Source organism: Lepidochelys kempii, chromosome 17, assembly GCF_965140265.1.
Source record: "Lepidochelys kempii isolate rLepKem1 chromosome 17, rLepKem1.hap2, whole genome shotgun sequence".
In the NCBI taxonomy this organism is placed as follows: Eukaryota; Metazoa; Chordata; order Testudines; family Cheloniidae; genus Lepidochelys; species Lepidochelys kempii.
The window spans coordinates 22,548,386-22,572,297 of record NC_133272.1 but is presented as its reverse complement, the minus strand read 5'-3'; the positions used below and the strand labels follow the sequence as shown (position 1 = coordinate 22,572,297).

Below are 23,912 nucleotides of genomic sequence, written 5' to 3'. Positions count from 1 at the left end.
TTTGAGCATGGATCTGAAAATCCTTAACATGGGGTTAAAATGCTGCGTAGACGCTCAAGCCCCGGGTTCCCTGGCACGGGTCAGCTGACTTGAGTCCAACTAACCCTAGGCTTATATTGCTGTGTAGACATACCCTTAGTTACCTCTTCTCACCAAAGTGTAACTCCTTTTTTGGCATATATCCCAATGTGAACAGCATAAATGCTGAATTCTATTGTGAATTCACAACGATAGGAAGAGAGCATTCCCTGAGACACTTGAGGGTTGGGAAGGGAGGGAAATGGCATTAATTGCTTGGCTTATATACTTCACCTATAAAGCATATATGCAAGGATTCTTTGTCTGACTGATGGAATTGGTGAATATATTTTTATAGCATGCACATCCATACATACATACTTGAGATTATTAGCTATTTGGTCATAAACATTCACTGACCTGTTATTTATTTCAAAGGAATTATACACTGGAGTTCAGTTGGAAAGGAAAGACTCAGAGATTTGTACATTGTAAGGAATGTATTTGCACTTCCAAGCACTAGATGGAGTATCTGATCAATATATACTGAGAAGAGCCTTTTGTAAAATTGTAAGAGGTGTTATTTCTCATGTCCATTTCTTGTACTGTGCCTTAATGCCATAGTGATACCTTTGTAAATACCAGGATAGTAACTGACAGAGGCATATTCACTGATTTGGTTTCTTTATGGAAAGCAAATTATGGGTCTCCCTGGCCAAATATGTGATGAGGCTTACTGAGCAATTTTGGCTCCTTTGCTGTCTTACTACCCCACCAGCAGTCTGATATAACCATTTTAACTAGTCAGTATAGCTTTGTGAAGTAAGAAGTTGACAGATGCGACCATGAACGAGATTGCATTTTAATTTTGTGTGAATCTTTTACAGATAAGCGAAAGAACATGGCTACAGGTGGCAGAGTGAACACTCATCATAGATCCATGCATGTTACAGACATTCCGATAGAGACCACTGTACCCAAACAGGGACAGAACTTATGGTAATATGCTTTCTCATAGCTGCACTTTTGTGCTCATAACCAGACAATTGGGTTCAGTAAAATTTGCTGGAATATTTAGTGTGGTCCCAGAAATGAGGTGTCTCAACTTCATAAGAGACATGGGGTTCTGATCCACCTTGGTGTTTTATAAAGACCAGTATCTAGTATAAAAGGGAGCTGTAGATCACTGGAAAAAATTGAAGTGTGGAAAGCTAAATGAACATCTTTAAGGAGGCAACCATTCCATTTTGTTTTACACACCATGTATTCTTATTCTGCAGTGAAGTTAGACACAATAGGAGTATCCAGTAATATTTTTCATAGAATCATAGACTATTAGGGTTGGAAGGGACCTCAGGAGGTCATCTAGTCCAACCCCCTGCTCGAAGCAGGACCAATCCCCAACGAAATCATTCCAGCCAGGGCTTTGTCAAGCCTGACTTTAAAAACCTCTAAGGAAGGAGATTCCATCACCTCCCTAGGAACCCATTCCAGTGCTTCACCACCCTTCTAGTGAAAAAGTTTTTCCTAATATCCAACCTAAACCTCCCCCACTGCAACTTGAGACCATTACTCCTCGTCCTGTCATCTGCTACCATTGAGAACAGTCTAGATCCATCCTCTTTGGAACCCCCGTTCAGGTAGTTGAAAGCAGCTATCAAATCCCCCCTCATTCTTCTCTTCAGACTAAACAATCCCAGTTCCCTCAGCCTCTCCTCATAAGTCATGTGTTCCAGTCCCCTAATCATTTTTGTTGCCCTCCGCTGGACGTTTTCCAATTTTTCCACATCCTTCTTGTAGTGTGGGGCCCAAAACTGGACACAGTACTCCAGATGAGGCCTCACCAGTGTCGAATAGAGGGGAACAATTTTGTTTGAACAAATGCTTTTTATTCTTCTCAATGTATGATGGTCCCTTTGTAATAACCATCTGATTACAGCTATTCCTTTTTCAGTTGCTGAACTAGTTTGGTAGCCTACCAATCCTATACTTTGGAAGTGTAACAAGCGGTACTAGTAATTGTGGGTAATAAAGACAGACGAGCCAAGAGGTGATAAGACTTTGACTTGCTGCTGCTAGAAAGAGTGATTTTTAAATCAGATTAAAAAAGCTGGACTTAAATAGGGTTTTTATATTAATTTTATGTGATTCTCATTCTTTGGTACACCAGCCAAAACACTTATTTATTCTGGTCCATTAAGAACATGTCTGTCTACCTACAATACTAATCCTGTCTTTAATACCATGCACATGACCTTGTTTGAGAAGTGACCTTGCTTAAATTATAATAGCCTGTGTGGCTCCCACTTGTGCTCATCCACCCTCCTGCAGTGATGAGACAGAGCAGAGTGGCCCCAGCTGCCTGTTCATTCCCTGTTGGTGCCGGTGGCAGTGAGATAGAACATTGTGGTCTCTGCCCCCCCACCCCCTGGGCACCCTTTAATTGAAACACTTAATAAATGTTAATTAGTATAAACTAGTTTAGTTACTTAGTTTATGGACACTTTCCTGTCCTGTTGGAAGCCCCTTTATTTTTTTATATTTTCTTTCCCTTGTATGATGATTACTACTTATCACCAAGGTGCTATTCCACCAAATGGCTGAGGCTAACCCCTCTGGCTGCAAGCTGTCCCTGTCGTGTGACAGGCTTATTCCATCAACTGTTGGGTGCCCTTGGCCATTGCCCTGTAGGTTGGTCTTCTCCACCAGAACTGACAGCGTCAAAGTCATTGATGGCTAAAGTTGTACCTACTGGAGCAATCCATGGGGAGAGCATCAGATTCAGAAAGATGCTCCTCTGATTCCATAAAGGGACTCTCCTTCCAGAGTTCCCACTCCTTCCGCACCCCTATTAGTAGGGACTCTACCTAGAAGGCTACCATCACCAACACAGAGAGAGGATCTCAGCTGACTTAGTCCTCCAAACAAAGCTTGGTGCCAAAGCCTGGTATTATTTGCTCCCGTTGAGGTAAGGCAGATCTGAGCTGCTCTTGAAGGGCAACTCAAGCTACTAGTCTCCTTTCCCAGAATGGGTGAGGTGAAAGAAATGAGGAATTATGGACCTCCTGTCTCCTCTGAACCATGAGCACAGAGGCCTGATTGCCCTGGAGAGGTTAGTGGAAGGCTGATTCTTTGTCTCAACTGGCTGCAAGTGGAACTACATACATATAGACATCGAAGCCCAGTACCAGTGCCCCCACCCTCTATACCAGTCCTGTTATACAGAAATCCTGAACAGTACTTGCAAATCTGTTACAAATTAATGACACTTGAGCCCCCTGGCACTGTCCTCTGTACTAATGCCACCAACACCAGGAAGAATTATACTCTCAGTACTGGTATTCTTCTGCACTGCATTGAACAGTCAACATCACTTCTAGAACAGACATACTCCTCACTCTCTCTCTCTTTCTCCAGAATCAAGCAGAGACCCTTTCCAGACATCCGTCCCCGTTTTTCTCTCCCCAAGGATTCCCTGAGTTGAACAACTCCCAGATCATCATCCTCAATCATCAACAGACTTTAGGGCTGCCCAGAGATCTCCAGCAAAACATCCTTACATCTTTTGTCAGACATCACTTTGAGCCATAGCACTTTCTCAGTCTTATCCATTTGACTTTACACCTTGGTCTTATTGGGCAATCTGGTCCCACTTCTGTAGGAGATGCTGCTGTCCCTCTTGCTTCTACAAATGACCTAGGGTCCACTTCACCAGTTAAGTCCATGATTAGACGACTCAGTGAAGTAGACCTCCAAAAAGGGAGTGAGAGAATGTGAGGAAGGAGGCAGAGGCTTAGGAGGAAGATTGGAAGGAAATGACTCCAAGATCACAAGAGACTCCTCTCAACCCTTTCTCCCCCCCTTCCCCACATGAGGAGATGGTGACATCTGCTCCAATAGCACCTCCAAGAAGGACCTGTTGTTGGCAGGAGTTGCTGTGAAGGATAGCAGACAGTCTGGACATTGAATTATTTGTAATGTATATGCTTTCTCTATTCTGACCTCCCAAACACATGGGCAAAGCTCATAAATGGAGTCCTAGGTTTAAAACAAACAAAAGGAAGTATTTCTTCACGCAATGCAGAGTCAAACTGTGGAACTCTTTGCCAGAGATGTTGTGAAGGCCAAGACTATAACAGGGTTCAAAAAAGAAATAGATAAATTCATGGAGGATAGGTCTATCAATAACTATTAGCTGGGATGGGCAAGGATGGTGTACCTAGCCTCTGTTTGCCAGAAGCTGGGAGTGGGCAACAGGGGATGGATCACTTGATTGCCTGTTCTGTTCATTCCCTCTGGAGCACCTGGCGTTGGCCACTGTCAGAGACAGGACACTGGCCTAAATGGACCTTTGGTCTGATCCAGTATGACTGTTCTTATGTTCTAAGGTTGTTTAAAATTGGCATTTGAATTTACAGCCATCTATCCAAAGGGTTAGATTCACTAAGTTATAGCCATTTAAGTAAACTGAAAAATCAGTCGGTGTTGGAAAGGATTGGTATGTAATGCATTGCATAGCACAGCAATTTCATTTTCTGTCCTGTATAGTCCATAACTTATTTTATTACATCCTAGTTTATGGCATAGCCACTGGTGCTCACAAACTCATTACTTCAAGGTTTACTCCCTCTACAAGTGCAGAGATTGCCACGAGTTTTCAAAGCTCTGCAGGAGCTTCCAGAATTACCACCAGCTGCCCATGGATGGCAATCGGGGGAAGTCCTGGACAATTGGAAAAAGGCAAATATATAGTGCCCATCTTTAAAAAAAGGGAGGCGGAGAATCTGGGGAACTACAGATCGGTCAGCCTCACCCCAGTCCCTGGAAAAATCATGGAGCAGGTCCTCAAGGAAACAATTCTGAAGCACTTAGGGGAGAGGAAAGTGATCAGGAACAGTCAGCATGGATTCACCAAGGGCAAGTCATGCCTGACTAACTTAATTGCCTTCTATGATGAGAACTGGCTGTGTGGATGAGGGAAAAGCAGTGGATGTGTTGTTCCTTGACTTTAGCAAAGCTTTTGACATGGTCTCCCACAGTATTCTTGCCAGCAAGTTAAAGAAGTATGGACTGGATGAATGGACTATAAGGTGGATAGAAAGCTTGCTAGATCGTCAGGCTCAATGGGTAGTGATCAATGGCTCAATGCCTAGCTGGCAGCCAGTATCAAGCAGAGTGCCCCAGGGATCTGTCCTGGGGCCGGTTTTGTTCAATATCTTCATTAATGATCTGAATGATGGGATGGATTGCACCCTCAGCAAGTTTGCAGATGACACTAAGCTGGGGGGGGAGAGGTAGATACCCTGGAGGGTAGGGATAGGGTCCAGAAGGACCTAAACAAGTTGGAGGATTGGGCCAAAAGAAATCTGATGACGTTCAACAAGGACAAGTGCAAAGTCCTGCACTTAGAATGGAAGAACACCATGCACTGCTACAGGCTGGGGATCAGCTGGCTAAGCAGCAGTTCTGCAGAAAAGGACCTGGGGATTAAAGTGGATGAGAAGCTGGATATGAGTCAACAATGTGCCCTTGTTGCCAAGAAGGCTAACTGCATATTGGGCTGCATTAGTAGGAGCATTGCCAGCAGATCGAGGGAAGTGATTATTCCCCTCTGTTTGACACTGGGTGAGGCCACATCTGGAGTATTGCTTCCAGTTTTACTACAGAAAGGATGTGGACAAATTGGAGAGAGTCCAGCGGAGGGCAACAAAAAAGTTTAAGGGGCTAGGGCACATAACTTCCGAGAAGAGACTGAAGGAACTGGGCTTATTTAGTCTACACAAGAAGAGAGTAAAGGGGGATTTGATAGCAGCTTTCAACTACCTGAAGGGGAGGTTCCAAAGAGGATGGAGCTAGGCTGTTCTCAGTGCTGGTAAATGACCGAACAAGGATCAGTGGTCTCAAATTGCAGTGGGGGACGTCTAGATTGGATATTAGGAAAAACTATTTCACTAAGGGGGTAGTGAAGCACTGGAATGGGTTACCTAGGGAGGTAGTGGAATCTCCATCCTTACAGGTTTTTAAGACCTGGCTTGACAAAGCCCTGGTTGGGATGATTTAGTTGGGGTTGGTCCTGCTTTGAGCAGGGGGTTGGGCTAGATGACCTCCTGGGGTCTCTTCCAACCCTAATCTTCTTTGATTCTATGAAAGCTCCCATACCTCATGTGCATAATGGAATTGTGCTCCATAAGGGCTCCCTGAACAGAGGATCTCATAGCAGGGCTGGCAGATCTGCAGTAGTATGAATCTGACAACCTCTGCAGGGGTGCTGGGCTATGTGCAAGGGGCTATTGGAGCATTGTAAAATTACAATTTAAAAATAGTTTAAGTGACTGATCTTTAGTGCCAGGCATTACATTTCAACTACATGTAAACTGTTCTCAGTAGCCACATGTTTTTTGTTACCCAGTATTTTTTAGGGTGCCATGGAACCCCTTGTTCAATTCACTTCAAATTTGATAGAAAAGTTCTACCTCTGCTCCAGGAAGCTCCAGGCTTAATCAGGGTACGTCTATACTACCCGTTGGATTGGTGGGTAGTGATTGATCTATCGGATCGATTTATTGCGTCTCGTCTAGACGCGATAAATCGATCCCCGAATCAATGCCTGTACTCCACCTTGGCAGGCGGAGTAAGCAGAGTCGATGGGGGAGGCGCCGCGGTCGACGCGCCGCCATGAGGACCGCCAGGTAAGTGGAACTAAGATACTTGGACTTTAGCTATGCTATTCACGTAGCTGAAGTTGCGTATCTTAGTTCGAATTCCCCCCCTAGTGTAGCCCAGGCCTGACATTCAGGCAGATACTTCTTTATTTGTGTAGTAGAGAGGGAGTGCCAACGTTGGGTTTAAATTGGAAATACAGTTATGCATTGTCGACTGTGGAATGGTTAGTACTGCTCCATAACAGTTCTAGTCAGCCAAACTAAATAGTCCACATAAGTTCCCCTTATGCTGTGTGTAAATGTAAGAGATACAGGTGAACCACTAGAAAGAGACTGTTACAGCTCCTCTTGGGATAAGACAGTATTTGCTGGGGGGTGGGAGTTTTTTGTTTTGTTTTTATTTTTTTATATTTTTAAAAGAATAACCAAAGTTGTTGAATATAAAATCCAGGGGGAAAAAATAAAAACAGTTTTTCAAAATTTGAGCCTGGTGGTTTTAGTGGTTTGACTCATTCTAGCAACACAGCTACAGAATAAGTTAGTCCAATAAAACAAATGTGACTTACTGTGACAAAAATAAGAACTAAAGAGAAGAATGGCTTTGTATCGTACAGTTCAAGATGTTTTGTCTGTGTGGATTCCACTAACTGTGTGCACGAGATGCAAATCTTTTGACCAACACTGTTTGTGGGGCCCATGCCTGTGCCCTGCATGTCCTAATGCTTCCCCCACCAAAACCCAAGGGTATATAGGACTGAGTTAGCCCCAGCTGCCTTTCAGTTCTCACTGCTCCAGACTTCTAGCAGAGATGTACTCTGAAGGAGCAGGACAGAGGGTGGTTAATGGGATCTATGCAAACAAAAATGAAAATTACAGTTACTATAAGGTAAAGTAAGCATTCCTTCGTCTGAGTCTTTCTGTGCAAATACCGCTTATGGTGACAAGCTAGTGGTTTCTGTATTGAACAGGAAGGGTCTAAGGAGTCCTAACTACACCTACAATGATGTGACAATGATTCGCGAAAATGCTGTGGTTTGGACATGTTGTATGAGTGTATAAAAACTGCATTTCTAGACAAGCTCCTGACTGAATACCACCTCATGAAAGACGGAAAAGAAGAGGACAATGAACTACATAAGAAAACTATGGAGAAGTGCCGCAGTCTTGGAAATTGCCTAGAATGGAGCAAAAAATGTGTCGCTAGACATCAGTGGCAATGCTACGTTGCCTCGTGTCACAAGGCATGGGAATGTGTAAACTAAACTATACTGCACCTCGCTAGCTAAGCATTGCTGAACAGCTCTCTGGAATTTGGCATCCGAGCTAGACTCCACATCTAATGTGTAATCATAGAATATCAGAGTTGGAAGGGACCTCAGGAGGTCATCTAGTCCAACCCCCTGCTCAAAGCAGGACCAATCCCAACTAAATCATCCCAGCCAGGGCTTTGTCAAGCCTGACCTTAAAAATCTCTAAGGAAGGAGATTCCACCACCTCCCTAGGTAACCCATTCCAGTGTTCCACCACCCTCCTAGTGAAATAGTTTTTCCTAATATCCAACCTAAACCTCCCCCACTGCAACTTGAGACCATTACTCCTTGTTCTGTCATCAGCTACCACTGAGAACAGTCTAGAGCCATCCTTTTTGGAACCCCCTTTCAAGTAGTTGAAAGCAGCTATCAAATCCCCCCTCATTCTTCTCTTCCGCAGACTAAACAATCCCAGTTCCCTCAGCCTCTCCTCATAAGTCATGTGTTCCAGACCCCTAATCATTTTTGTTGCCCTCCGCTGGACGCTTTCCAATTTTTCCGCATCCTTCTTGTAGTGTGGGGCCCAAAACTGGACACAGTACTCCAGATGAGGCCTCACCAGTGTCGAATAGAGGGGAACGATCACATCCCTCGATCTGCTGGCAATGCTCCTGCTTATACAGTCCAAAATGCCATTAGCCTTCTTGGCAACAAGACTCGTATGTTGACTCGTATCCAGGTTCTCATTCACTGTAACCCAGGTCCTTTTCTGCAGAACTGCTGCCGAGCCATTCGGTCCCTAGTCTGTAGCGTGGTGCGTGTGATTCTTCTGTCCTAAGTGGAGGACTCTGCACTTGTCCTTGTTGAACCTCATCAGATTTCTTTTGGCCCAATCCTCTAATTTGTGTAGGGCCCTTTGTATCCCTCTGGCATATCTACCACTCCTCCCAGTTTAGTGTCATCTGCAAACTTCTGCAGTCCATGCCATCCTCCAGATCATTAATGAAGTTATTAAACAAAACCGGCCCCAGGACTGACCCTTGGGGCACTCCACTTGATACCGGCTGCCAACTAGACATGGAGCCATTGATGGCTACCCTTTGAGCCCGACGAACTAGCCAGCTTTCTATCCACCTTATAGTCCATTCATCCAGCCCATACTTCTTTAACTTGCTGGCAAGAATACTGTGGGAGACCATGTCAAAAGCTTTGCTAAAGTCAAGGAACAACACGTCCACTGCTTTCCCCTCACCCACACAGCCAGTTTTCTCATCATAGAAGGCAATTAGGTTAGTCAGGCATAACTTGCCCTTGGTGAATCCATGCTGGCTGTTCCTGATCACTTTCCTCTCCCCTAAGTGCTTCAGAATTGTTTCCTTGAGGACCTGCTCCATGATTTTTCCAGGGACTGAGGTGAGGCTGACTGGCCTGTAGTTCCCCGGATCCTCCTCCTTCCCTCTTTTAAAGATGGGCACTACATTAGCCTTTTTCCAGGCCTGGTATTATTAATTCATGTATTACGGAAGCGCCTAAGGATCAACCGTGCTGTGGTAAAGGCATGGGCTGAGCTTCAAGTGGCTGGCCTGCAGAGGTCTGATATAGGAATATTTCTCAGTCATGCTGTGGCGGTTGCCTGGGCCCTGATGCCTGAGGGAAGGGGCATACATGCTAATTAGTAACAAGCTGTGATGTACTGAGTAATCCACTTGCATAGTCTCTGGGACAGATCACCTGACTTGTTACTGCCTTCCCCAAGGTCACAAACATCCAAAGTTATTTCCCAAATGGCTTTGTCCTCTTTAAGAAATAAAGGAGGGTTTAGGAACATCCCAAGTATGCAGCTTGGATTCTCCCAGGTTAGAGTAGGGTTTGGGGAAGAAGACAAGGAGGTTGATTTGTTTAAGTGAAAAAAATCAGACAACACTCTCTAGTAAGAGACTTAGGGTGAGGTCTCAGCACTACCTGTGTTTAGGGGACTGTCATTAGTACCGAATCTCACTAACACCTTGCTGAGAAGATAACCACCTTTTCATTGCTTGGAGAGCAAGATGAGGGAGACAGCACTTGGGTGAGGGTTAAGAGAGGGAGTTCCCTAAGGTTTATTAGTTCTACATTCAAATCCCTGGATGGAAGAGGCATGGTAGATGTGTATGAACAGAAACCTGCTGCCTTAAAAATATACATTTATTTTTACTTAAATAAAATGACCCCCACCCACCCATCTTCTGTTTTTTCTCCACCCTAGACTTAGCTGCATCTAAGACATAGCAAATGGGGGCAACTTTAGGCCTCTGTGCCACCATAATACAACTTGAATGATTTGTCACTTTGCCTGGTGGGGATTGGATTGGGTCATAGCTCACAAATACCTGTAAGGCAGGAAGTGGGACTGACCGTCTCAGAGGAGGCTTTTACGCTACCTGTTAAGGCAGCAGAGCTGGTGTTAGTGTTTGTTATGTCTTTCAGGTTTCTCTGTGATAGTCAGAAGGAACTGGATGAGCTGCTGGATTGCCTGCACCCCCAGGGAATAAGAGAGAGCCAGCTGAAGGAGCGGCTGCAGAAAAGGTGAGGCTGCTATTCTTACTTTGCATACACCTTGCCTGTTGCAAGGTGCATTCTGTTCAGGGTAAAGCATCCTGCTACCAGCATGGGCGCACAAAGCGAAGCTATGATCATGTGCGTATAAAGGAAGGGGGTGGGAAGAGTGGCTGCTTTTCTTTTCAGGAACATATTGCGAGTTCTCCATCAGCAAAAGTCTGAGCCACCAAGACACCTTGTCAGCTCTTAAATTGCTGCAGTCACAGCTGAAAATAAGGGCACTGTTCCTCAGCGGCAGGGCTACAGCATGCTGTTGAAAACTGATAGTTCTGTACAGTTGTAGCTGATGGAGTGTGCAGATTAAACTTGGGCTTCTGCTGTTCCCTCCAGCACACTTCAGCCATTACTGACTACGTTCTGTGTAGTAGCCTGCATCTGTTCAAGAGGTGGTCTCTTGTTTTTTTCCAGGTATCAGGACCTCACACATTCCATCCACTTGGCTCGGAAACAAAACCTGGGCCTGAAGTCCTGTGATGGCAATCAGGAGCTGCTCAACTTCCTCCGTAGTGATCTTATTGAGGTGGCGACTCGGCTACAGAAAGGAGGGCTGGGATATGTTGATGAGACGTCCGAGTTTGAAGCCAGGGTGAGGGAACACAGGAATTAAAATTATGCCCCTGTAGTAGCTCTAAAGGTGAAAAACTAGGACAAAGTTTTGGCACACCAGGGCTTGTAGCCATTATGGGTTCCTGCTCTTAAGTATTCCCTTGAGCAAATAGCTCTAGAAATTCAGTTGTGACTTGCCCTTTTGTGTATTGTATTTCCATAGTGGTATTTCTAAATGCATCACCAACATCTAGATAAGAGCTGGTAGCTCACGTTTCTCTGCATAAGTGCCATCTTAAATTTGAGGCTGGAGATCCAGCAGAACTGTTAAATCAATTGATTTCCCACAACTTTGGATGGGTTCTAAAGGGGAGTCTTTTAGGGGAGTTCTCAGAAGTGGTTTTAACTTTTCTATCTGTACCCGCAGGCTTTTGTGGTGAAATGTTACTGCAGGATGGCCAAAACAATTGAAAACTGCTCCAAATCCTAAGGATGACCCTGAATTGTCAGTTTTCAATTCTTTTGGCCTTCCTGTAGCAACATTTCACCACACCTGCCAGTACTGATAGAGAAGCTAAATCAGCTGCTGAGAGCTCCTCTGAAAGTCCATTGACAACTTCTAAAAACATTCACTTCCTTGCCCCTTTTGCCTCTGAATGCTATAGGGTCAGGGGACCTAGGCTGCTGAAGTGCCTAAATGGGTGAACTACTTGAAGTCTACTCTGGTGCTTAATTACCATAGAATCATAGAATATCAGGGTTGGAAGGGACCCCAGAAGGTCATCTAGTCCAACCCCCTGCTCAAAGCAGGACCAATTCCCAGTTAAATCATCCCAGCCAGGGCTTTGTCAAGCCTGACCTTAAAAACCTCTAAGGAAGGAGATTCTACCACCTCCCTAGGTAACTCATTCCAGTGTTTCACCACCCTCTTAGTGAAAAAGTTTTTCCTAATATCCAATCTAAACCTCCCCCACTGCAACTTGAGACCATTACTCCTCGTTCTGTCATCTGCTACCATTGAGAACAGTCTAGAGCCATCCTCTTTGGAACCCCCTTTCAGGTAGTTGAAAGCAGCTATCAAATCCCCCCTCATTCTTCTCTTCTGCAGGCTAAACAATCCCAGCTCCCTCAGCCTCTCCTCATAACTCATGTGTTCCAGTCCCCTAATCATTTTTGTTGCCCTTCGCTGGACTCTCTCCAATTTATCCACATCCTTCTTGAAGTGTGGGGCCCAAAACTGGACACAGTACTCCAGATGAGGCCTCACCAATGTCGAATAGAGGGGAACGATCACGTCACTCGATCTGCTCGCTATGCCCCTACTTATACATCCCAAAATGCCATTGGCCTTCTTGGCAACAAGGGCACACTGCTGACTCATATCCAGCTTCTCGTCCACTGTCACCCCTAGGTTCTTTTCCGCAGAACTGCTGCCTAGCCATTCGGTCCCTAGTCTGTAGCTGTGCATTGGGTTCTTCCGTCCTAAGTGCAGGACCCTGCACTTATCCTTATTGAACCTCATCAGATTTCTTTTGGCCCAATCTTCCAATTGGTCTAGGTCCTTCTGTATCCTATCCCTCCCCTCCAGCGTATCTACCACTCCTCCCAGTTCAGTATCATCCGCAAATTTGCTGAGAGTGCAATCCACACCATCCTCCAGATCATTTATGAAGATATTGAATAAAACCGGCCCCAGGACCGACCCTTGGGGCACTCCACTTGATACCGGCTGCCAACTAGACATGGAGCCATTGATCACTACCCGTTGAGCCCGACAATCTAGCCAGCTTTCTACCCACCTTATAGTGCATTCATCCAGCCCATACTTCCTTAACTTGGTGACAAGAATACTATGGGAGACCGTGTCAAAAGCTTTGCTAAAGTCAAACAATACATCCACTGCTTTCCCTTCATCCACAGAACCAGTAATCTCATCATAAAAGGCGATTAGATTAGTAAGGCATGACCTTCCCTTGGTGAATCCATGCTGGCTGTTCCTGATCACTTTCCTCTCATGCAAGTGCTTCGGGATTGATTCTTTGAGGACCTGCTCCATGATTTTTCCAGGGACTGAGGTGAGGCTGACTGGCCTGTAGTTCCCAGGATCTTCCTTCTTCCCTTTTTTAAAGATTGGCACTACATTAGCCTTTTTCCAGTCATCCGGGACTTCCCCGGTTCGCCACGAGTTTTCAAAGATAATGGCCAGTGGCTCTGCAATCACAGCCGCCAATTCCTTCAGCACTCTCGGATGCAACTCGTCCGGCCCCATGGACTTGTGCACGTCCAGCTTTTCTAAATAGTCCCTATCCACCTCTATCTCCAGAGAGGGCTGGCCATCTCTTCTGCATTTTGTGATGCCCAGCGCAGCAGTCTGGGAGCTGACCTTGTTAGTGAAAACAGAGGCAAAAAAAGCATTGAGTACATTAGCTTTTTCCACATCCTCTGTCACTAGGTTGCCTCCCTCATTCAGTAAGGGGCCCACACATTCCTTGGCTTTCTTCTTGTTGCCAACATACCTGAAGAAACCCTTCTTGTTACTCTTGACATCTCTGGCTAGCTGCAGCTCCAGGTGCGATTTGGCCCTCCTGATAACATTCCTACATGCACGAGCAATATTTTTATACTCTTCCCTGGTCATATGTCCAACCTTCCACTTCTTGTAAGCTTCTTTTTTATGTTTAAGATCCGCTAGGATTTCACCATTAAGCCAAGCTGGTCGCCTGCCATATTTACTATTCTTTCGACTCATCGGGATGGTTTGTCCCTGTAACCTCAACAGGGATTCCTTGAAATACAGCCAGCTCTCCTGGACTCCTTTTCCCCTTCAAGTTAGTCCCCCAGGGGATCCTGGCCATCCGTTCCCTGAGGGAGTCGAAGTCTGCTTTCCTGAAGTCCAGGGTCCGTATCCTGCTGCTTACCTTTCTTCCCTGCGTCAGGATCCTGAACTCAACCAACTCTTGGTCACTGCCTCCCAGATTCCCATCCACTTTTGCTTCCCCCACTAATTCTACCCGATTTGTGAGCAGCAGGTCAAGAAAAGCGCCCCCCCTAGTTGGCTCCTCTAGCACTTGTGCCAGGAAATTGTCCCCTACGCTTTCCAAAAACTTCCTGGATTGTCTATGCACCGCTGTATTGCTCTCCCAGCAGATATCAGGAAAATTAAAGTCACCCATGAGAATCAGGGCATGCGATCTAGTAGCTTCCGTGAGCTGCCGGAAGAAAGCCTCGTCCACCTCATCCCCCTGGTCCGGTGGTCTATAGCAGACTCCCACCACTACATCACTCTTGTTGCACACACTTCTAAACTTAATCCAGAGACACTCAGGTTTTTCTGCAGTTTCGTACCGGAGCTCTGAGCAGTCATACTGCTCCCTTACATACAGTGCTACTCCCCCACCTTTTCTGCCCTGCCTGTCCTTCCTGAACAGTTTATAACCATCCATGACAGTACTCCAGTCATGTGAGTTATCCCACCAAGTCTCTGTTATTCCGATCACGTCATAGTTCCTTGACATCACCAGGACCTCCAGTTCTCCCTGCTTGTTTCCAAGGCTTTGTGCATTTGTATATAAGCACTTGAGATAACCATGGTGAGAGGCATTAAAACATGTGGGTTCTGTTGTTTTTTATAGACTGCTTGTGTTGTCAGGGTTATCCAGGAAGACCACCACATTGAGTTCGGAATCTACAACCTGTTGTCTGGTGGCAACAGAAATATGCTGATGCCATAACTAAGTTGGGGGTAGACTTTGGACTTAAGATATTGTGGTAGTGATCGAGTGTCTACACCAGTGACACTCAGACCTCAATGGTTCAGGTGCCAAATTAGCAATCAGCATTACCCAAAAGAGCCACAGTGGTGTGAATACACTGTTTCATTTACTATACTACTATATATTCATATTTAAACAGTATGATGCGGAAATATTTAGTTTATATATTCTCATAGCAAAATGACTGACCAGGTATTATTTTATCAACTACAATTGGTTAACGAAGTAAAAGCATCCTGACTGGTTAATAATCTAGACTGGTTTAATGATGCAATCAGTGTTTTAATGTCATATGCTGCTGACAGACACATTAAAGAGCTACTTGTGGCTCTGGAATCTGAGTATCACTGGTCTACACTTGCAGGATTAGCCTACTTGGGATGTTGGTTAGGGTAGGTTGTCCTATTATTACATGTTTTTGTGGTGTTCCCAACAGGTGTTCTCGCTGGAGAGCCTAAAGGATTTTGGGGAATGTGTGATTGCCCTCCAGGCCAGTGTCATTAAGAAGTTCCTACAAGGTTTCATGGCCCCTAAGCAGAAGAGAAGGAAGCATCAAGGAGAGGACTCCGTTGCCAAGGTGGAAGAGGTAGATGAAGAGAAGAAAATGGCAGAGGAAGCCAAGGTAGTATTGGTTACTGTAGGATCCATTTCTTCATTTAAATAGCTCTTTTTTGGGCTTACTCCATCTGGTATGAAGCCCAGTGCCGCCGCCTCATCCTGCCCCATTTCAGGTTCTGTGTGCAATCAAATCAGTATTGTGGGGTGGGTGACTTGCCTCATACGTTCTAAAATGGGTGCTGTCACAATAAAAATCATGTTTCAGAATCCATAGTTTATTCCCTCCCTAAAAGCATTAAACTGATTAGTGCATTTAGCTTTCTGGTTTCTATGCCCCTACTACACTGCTGGTAGGGGTCGCAGGTTCCCTGCTCTGTGGGTGGATCTTCAAATAAGAGCTTCTCAGGGAGTATTTTTTAAAAACTTAATGAAAATGTTATATCCATTTGGAAAGGGCTAGTAGAGAAGGTGCCAAGTGTTCTTAATCCCTTCACCTATAGAGAGGGACCTGTGGGGTGCTGAAGTTTCCTGGGGAGTGGGGGTGCAGTAGGATAGGTGCTATGCAAGGGGGACAAGGGCAGGGGTACTGGTAGGTTGGGAGATCCAGAGTTTCCTGAATTTGAGAGAGTTTGACTGGGCAGCTGGGAAGATGAGCTGCATCTGCCTGCAACAGAGAAGCTACATTAGCAGAAGTGAAGAGGTGTACTTAAGATGCAGGAGGCCAAGAAGACCTAGAGAGATGCTGCAGCACCATCTCTCTCTCTCTCTACTCCGCCCAATCCCTCCAGGGCAGTGTGGTGGGAGCACTGCAACTATCTAATCAAAGGAGCTGTTCTGGTGTCTAAAAAGGTCCACCGTGGTGCAGATGTGGAACAGAGGAGCATTGTAGTTTAGTGCACTGCATTATGTGGGGATATGTTTCCTATGACTTATTTATTTCAAAAGCACTCCATATTGGCCAAGTCTGCTCCCATTGACGTTTCAGAGGCTTCCAGCACTATGAAAGAGCAGGAGTCTCTTGATGCTTCCTGTGATGCATTCATTTCTGCATGTTTTGAGCTCTTATCACTACTGCTGAGCTGCTGTTAGAAGGGAGGGGAGAGCCTTTGTCTGTTACACTGTGACCTTTAGAGAGGTTTCGGAGTTGTCAGGTGTGACCAGACCCTGTGGGAATTGATGCATCCCTCAGTTTTTCTTCAATACTCAGTTGATTTTGTTTTGTATAGAAAAGTCCAATTAATTAATTCTTGATGAATCCTCCAGCACAACAGAGCAACTCGCACAAAGGGAAGGTCTAGTTATCCTACTAAAACTCTAGACTTAATAAATCTCTGATGATCCAGATCTTTTCTATTCCAATCTTCCCATATTTACAGGAATATTCACAAGAATAAGCTATTCTTTCATACCTGTAGAACTGGGTCCATACTAGGGGTAGTACCGATTTAAGAACATTGGTTTGTGAATGGATATAGTTATAGCAGTACAAAATCTGTAGATAAGTCTTTCGCTCCTTCCATACTAGTACTAGATCCGAACTAGTTTTCAAAACTATGTGGCTGTTTATGTATCTACCCCAAACTCAGCCATTTTTGACAATGGGTGTCAAGTCGGCCACTGTAGCAGACCTTGGATTGCTCTCTCCACTCCTTCAAGCACTGTCAAACAGTACCCCTATTACCATGAACAGGGTTATGGAGTTCAACACTCATCATAGCAAAGCCAGGTGTCATAGAATCATAGAATATCAGGGTTGGAAGGGACCTCAGGAGGTCATCTAGTCCAACCCCCTGCTCAAAGCAGGACCAATTCCCAGTTAAATCATCCCAGCCAGGGCTTTGTCAAGCCTGACCTTAAAAACCTCTAAGGAAGGAGATTCTACCACCTCCTTAGGTAACGCATTCCAGTGTTTCACCACCCTCTTAGTGAAAAAGTTTTTCCTAATATCCAATCTAAACCTCCCCCACTGCAACTTGAGACCATTACTCCTCGTTCTGTCATCTGCTACCATTGAGAACAGTCTAGAGCCATCCTCTTTGGAACCCCCTTTCAGGTAGTTGAAAGCAGCTATCAAATCCCCCCTCATTCTTCTCTTCTGCAGGTTAAACAAGCCCAGCTCCCTCAGCCTCTCCTCATAACTCATGTGTTCCAGTCCCCTAATCATTTTTGTTGCCCACCGCTGGACTCTTTCCAATTTTTCCACATCCTTCTTGTCGTGTCGGGCCCAAAACTGGACACAGTACTCCAGATGAGGCCTCACCAATGTTGAATAGAGGGGAACGATCATGTCCCTCGATCTGCTGGCAATGCCCCTACTTATACATCCCAGAATGCCATTGGCCTTCTTGGCAACAAGGGCACACTGCTGACTCATATCCAGCTTCTCATCCACTGTCACCCCTAGGTCCTTTTCCGCAGAACTGCTGCCTAGCCATTCGGTCCCTAGTCTGTAGCGGTGCATTGGATTCTTCCGTCCTAAGTGCAGGACCCTGCACTTATCCTTATTGAACCTCATCAGATTTCTTTTGGCCCAATCCTCCAATTTGTCTAGGTCCTTCTGTATCCTATCCCTCCCCTCCAGCATATCTACCACTCCTCCCAGTTTAGTATCATCCGCAAATTTGCTGAGAGTGCAATCCACACCATCCTCCAGATCATTTATGAAGATATTGAACAAAACTGGCCCCAGGACCGACCCTTGGGGTACTCCACTTGATACCGGCTGCCAACTAGACATGGAGCCATTGATCACTACCCGTTGAGCCCGACAATCTAGCCAGCTTTCTACCCACCTTGTAGTGCATTCATCCAGCCCATACTTCCTTAACTTGCTGACAAGAATACTGTGGGAGACCGTGTCAAAAGCTTTGCTAAAGTCAAGAAACAATACATCCACTGCTTTCCCTTCATCCACAGAACCAGTAATCTCGTCATAAAAGGCGATTAGATTAGTCAGGCATGACCTTCCCTTGGTGAATCCATGCTGGCTGTTCCTGATCACTTTCCTCTCATGCATGTGCTTCAGGATTGATTCTTTGAGGACCTGCTCCATGATTTTTCCAGGGACTGAAGTGAGGCTGACTGGCCTGTAGTTCCCAGGATCATCCTCCTTCCCTTTTTTAAAGATTGGCACTACATTAGCCTTTTTCCAGTCATCCGGGACTTCCCCAGTTCGCCACGAGTTTTCAAAGATAATGGCCAATGGCTCTGCAATCACAGCCGCCAATTTCTTCAGCACTCTCGGATGCAACTCGTCCGGCCCCATGGACTTGTGCATGTCCAGCTTTTCTAAATAGTCCCTAACCACCTCTATCTCCACAGAGGGCTGGCCATCTCTTCCCCATACTGGGCTGCCCAGTGCAGTAGTCTGGGAGCTGACCTTGTTAGTGAAAACAGAGGCAAAAAAAGCATTGAGTACATTAGCTTTTTCCACATCCTCTGTCACTAGGTTGCCTCCCTCATTCAGTAAGGGGCCCACACATTCCTTGGCTTTCTTCTTGTTGCCAACATACCTGAAGAAACCCTTCTTGTTACTCTTGACAATACTGGCTAGCTGCAGCTCCAGGTGCGATTTGGCCCTCCTGATAACATTCCTACATGCACGAGCAATATTTTTATACTCTTCCCTGGTCATATGTCCAACCTTCCACTTCTTGTAAGCTTCTTTTTTATGTTTCAGATCCGCTAGGATTTCACCATTAAGCCAAGCTGGTCGCCTGCCATATTTACTATTCTTTCGACTCATTGGGATGGTTTGTCCCTGTAACCTCAACAGGGATTCCTTGAAATACAGCCAGCTCTCCTGGACTCCTTTCCCCTTCAAGTTAGTCCCCCAGGGGATCCTGGCCATCCGTTCCCTGAGGGAGTCGAAGTCTGCTTTCCTGAAGTCCAGGGTCCGTATCCTGCTGCTTACCTTTCTTCCCTGTGTCAGGATCCTGAACTCAACCAACTCATGGTCACTGCCTCCCAGATTCCCATCCACTTTTGCTTCCCCCACTAATTCTACCCGGTTTGTGAGCAGCAGGTCAAGAAAAGCGCCCCCCCTAGTTGGCTCCTCTAGCACTTGCGCCAGGAAATTGTCCCCTATGCTTTCCAAAAACTTCCTGGATTGTCTATGCACCGCTGTATTGCTCTCCCAGCAGATATCAGGAAAATTAGTCACCCATGAGAATGAGCATGCTTTGCTCCGATGGGTGTTGAACTTGATTGACCCGGTTCACACCAGAGCTGGGAATAGAGAATTTTGCCACCCATTGTCAACACAGGCTTATTTTCCTAGTGTCGCTGAATTTCCTTCAGTGTTGTTAAGACTGCTTCGAACATTCAGACTCCCACTCTGTAAATAAAAAACAGGAGTGGTGGTATTCTAAACACAGTTTGGGAATGCATGCCCAACAGAGTTCAGGTGTCGTTCTTTAACTCTTCTAGCACCACCTAATTTGTCTAGTGACTTTGAGCAGGGCGTCGGACTAGATGAGGTCCCTTCCAATCCTGATATTCTATGACTTCTGTTCATATTATCCAGTTGAGCTTAAAGGTGACTGTGTAGATTTCAGTACTACCAGAGTGTGGCAGTCTAAACCACTCCCTGGAGTCACAGATCTCTTACAAATAATTTTCTTTACTCTTACTGTCATGCCTGTGTCTTGGCAGCAGATTGGTAGGACAGCCAGTAAAGTACCAGTTATATCTGGCTATGCTGGTGGGAGTTTCCTGGCATAACCTGGTATGTTTAGCATTAAAGTACATTGTCTTTTCACCTCAATATATCTAGAATTTGCTTTTTGCCAAACTAGGAAATGCTTTTTAAGGTGACCTTGTAAGGACTGTTTGGATCTCAGATGTAATTATCTGACAAGAAAATGTGATTACTGCAGCTTTGAAATGCAAATGAATGTTACAATTGTTGTAGCTCACCTTCCCTCTAAGAGAGCTCCTGCATGGACCTGAACTTAAATACTGAGTACATTGACAGACTGACCTAAGGCAGTATGTGAAAACGAACCTTGGTTTCCATGCAAATGGCCCTGACTAGCAGATGTACCCCATACTGTACATTAGGGAGAGCATGCAGAATTAGCCATGTGCCTTTTGCCTACAGTACAATATGGGTCACAACTGACTGACCAGAGTGAGAGGGATGGGCAGATCACTAGCCCTTCTGCTGGTCAATGGTATTTGCATGGGATCAGGCAGCAGGCCAGTACTTGCTTTTTAGCCATAAGTTTGGATGCATTGGTCACTAACAGTATGTCTGCACTGCAGTTAGACACCCATGGCTTCGGCTGCAGGACTGTTTAATTACAGTGTAGACATTTGGACTCAGGCTGCCTGAGCTTTGCGATCCTCCCATCTTGCAGGATCCTAGAGCCCTGGCTCCAACCTGAGCCCAAATGTCTACACCACAATTAAACAGCCCCATGAGCCCAAGTCAGCTGGCATGGGCTAGTTGCAGGTTTGTAATTGCAGTGTAGACATACCCTCAATGCAGCCAGGATTTTTTTTAGTGAAGGTCAGTAACAAGCAATTAAATCTCTTATTCAGATGGAATTTTTTTCATTCTCAGGTTGCCAGACAATAGGCTTTCTAGCCTGCTCTTTGTCCTTCTCACAGCAGGCTTTTCCTGTCATGCTCTTTTTGTTCTTGACATTTTTCTGTGTTTGTTCATTTGTTGCAGTGGCAGAGTTCTCTCTCCTCTAGCCAGGAGATTGCAAGTAACTTCACTGAATCTCATGCTATGCCTGACAGGTTAAGGTGCAACAATAAACAGAGTTCCCCTGGAGACTGGTAATGCTGAAATGCCCCAGCCTCATACAGCTTATGAGGAAACAGTGTTACAGATCTGGTAAATTCCACGGACTTGGGTAGAAAAATCTGAGCAGAATCTGCCAACAGCTTTTGCAAATTTATCTTGGCCCAGTGATCCAGTATGTTAACTGCAAAAGCCATGGAACAGTTACTTGGAAAATCAATTACACAATATGTGAGGCACCCCAACAATGTTCTGCAAAAAATGGCAGGATGCCCTGCAATCTGCACAACTTTCTGTGCAGTTTTCTACTGGCCCTGGCAGTGTCTCCTGCTCTAGGTACCACACCAGCAAGCGACAGTGAGGATATTAGGATGTTAAAACAGTTTGTGTGTGTGTGTTTTTTTTTTTTTTCAAACATCCAGTATACACTGCACTTCCTCGAAGTCAGTGGGAGGGAAATGTGCAACTCTGCAAAAATCCTGGGTTTTGTTTGGCTCCCAAATTGCTGTCAGCTGCAGAGTTTAGTTTTCTCCCATCTGACACTTCACTGTTTGTTTGTTTTTTTTTCATTTTCCTGGGGTAGAAGAACATTAACTTGAGTCCTATTATGTCCCTGTCAGGACTAGGCCATCACCTCATAGCTGTAAAGCAGAGGATTAGCCTTTTAGTTGAACATGCAGTGGCTGGGGATTGCTTCTGTTCTAGTGCATTTCCAATTCACTGCAGCTTTGTTTTTAAACCTCCGGTGCTGAAATGTAGATTTCACGGGTGGCTTACTATGTGCAGATTCCAGCAGTCATGTTGGTGCAAATCCCCGGTTTTAATACTGTGGTCTCATTTGCAGCTAATGGGAGGACCTCAAATGTGCTGAAGTTATCGCAACTCAGTGAAAATAACTGTTCTTGTATTTGGGGCCTGGAATGCTTTGCTTGTCAAAGCTGACAGTGACATCAGCCAGTCACCCACCTGTCAACTAAACAGCTCTTAGGGCAAACTGTTTAATGGATCTTTGCTGACAGACATGAATGCTCTTCAAGTGTCCACTGGAGGGCAGCACAGGCTGTTCTCGGCAGTCATGACCTGAACAATGCCTGCCAGCTGCCTTTTAACTTTCATCCTACTTTTAATGGGGCTAAAATTCTGCCGTTTATTTTCTTTGACTGACAAGTATTTGGGTTAGACTTTCAAAGTAAAGAATGTAGTGCAGTTTGTGTAGGTTGTTTCAGGCTGGTCATGAAGCACAAAAGGTCCGTAGTGTTATGAACAAGATGTCTGGCCCAGTGAGGCTGGTGAGAGGGTAAGCCTCAAAGAGGACTGAGGCGCTCTGTAGAAGGTAGAAAATACAATAGCTGAATTATGGCTGACAAGTGCCCCAACTAAAAGATGGAAGAAGTCTTCAAGTTATAGTGAGCTGTGTTCCTGTGCTTTGGTATAATCTTAGTTCTGTCTGCAGGTTGCTTCAGCGGTGGAGAAGTGGAAGACAGCAATCCGGGAGGCCCAGACCTTCTCTCGCATGCACGTGCTGCTTGGGATGCTGGATGCCTGTATCAAATGGGATATGTCGGCAGAGAATGCCAGGTGCAAAGTGTGTCGCAAGAAAGGTATGGATTCCAGCCCCAAGCTTGCTTAACAGTGGGGAGCGCTGGTGCCTGTCATGTGCCACCTGGGCAGCACGCTCCTCTAGTGAGTCACCACACCCTGCTCTTGGCTGCGCTTTCGTTCTGAACATCAGGATTCACTCATTCAGAAGCAGAAACGCACATGTCCAGGAGCCCTAAGACCGAAAGTCAAATTAAATATCTTTATATAACTTACAAACTTACGGAACGCTGCAGGACTGTGATTTCCATAGCCTCTCCTGCACGCCAAGATATTATCATTGGTTCTCTCTGCAGTACACTAGGTCAGTCTTAGCTTTGCACATCATCAGAGGGCTGTTCCCTGTGTCTTTCTGTGTTTATGAAAGTTCTGTGTTCTAAATATTGGATCCCTGGATACAAGTCCCTATCGTATGAAAGTGCCTCTTCAGAATAACAAACCCTTCTGGGAACAGTCATGCCTTCATTTCATATCCAGAGTGCATGCCATCCTACACAAACCTGGGGCTTACTCTGAGTTCAGCATTTCTGACGGAAATAACTCTCACAAGTGTTTGTGGTTAAATGAAACTGTCATATTTCTAATATGCACTGTAACTTGGCTCTGTGATGATAGGTGAAGCTGCTGCATGCTAAGAGCTATTTATATATGCCCTCTGTTAGTGCTCTTCCATTTGGTCAAAGCAGACTGCCTGAAAACAATTATTGTCTTGTCTGTATTCACATCACACACTTTCAGTCTTGGATTTTTAGGGGCCTTCTGAGTTGCACCTATCTCTTGGTTGCTCCCCACAACTGAAGAGGGGAGAACAAGGTGGGATTAGGCTGAGTGAGGCTATCCACCATCAACCTATGCTCTGCTCTAGGAAGCGGTTGATGGGGGTGGAAGAGAAGGAGCTGGGAGAGAGCAACTCCTGGCTGTTGCGCTTCATGTGAGGGTAGGCAGAGCGGTGAGGTCCCATGTCCTGAACTATTATTACTTGGGCAAGTGGAGGAGGAAAGTGACCTGGGCCAGAGGAGTCCACCTTTATACCATGTCTTGCATACAGGGGAAAATCTGCAAAGGGGAGCTACGTAAATGGAGGGTTATGGGGGAGGGAATGTAGGGAGAGAGTCACCAGCAGTCACCCTGCCACGATGTGCTCTGAATGGGAGGT

General features: G+C 45.4%; 1 protein-coding gene across 2 annotated transcripts in view; it reads left to right on the top strand.

Moving 5' to 3' along the window:
• The window catches only part of BAZ1B (bromodomain adjacent to zinc finger domain 1B), a 90,294-nt gene that overhangs the window by 55,124 nt on the left and 11,258 nt on the right, over positions 1-23,912 (top strand). For both annotated transcript variants that reach the window (XM_073315626.1, XM_073315627.1), the window contains 5 exons: positions 906-1,017; positions 10,397-10,495; positions 10,937-11,114; positions 15,284-15,469; positions 22,611-22,758. In XM_073315626.1, the coding sequence (XP_073171727.1) occupies positions 906-1,017; positions 10,397-10,495; positions 10,937-11,114; positions 15,284-15,469; positions 22,611-22,758 (723 nt within the window). The remainder of the gene's footprint in view (positions 1-905; positions 1,018-10,396; positions 10,496-10,936; positions 11,115-15,283; positions 15,470-22,610; positions 22,759-23,912) is intronic.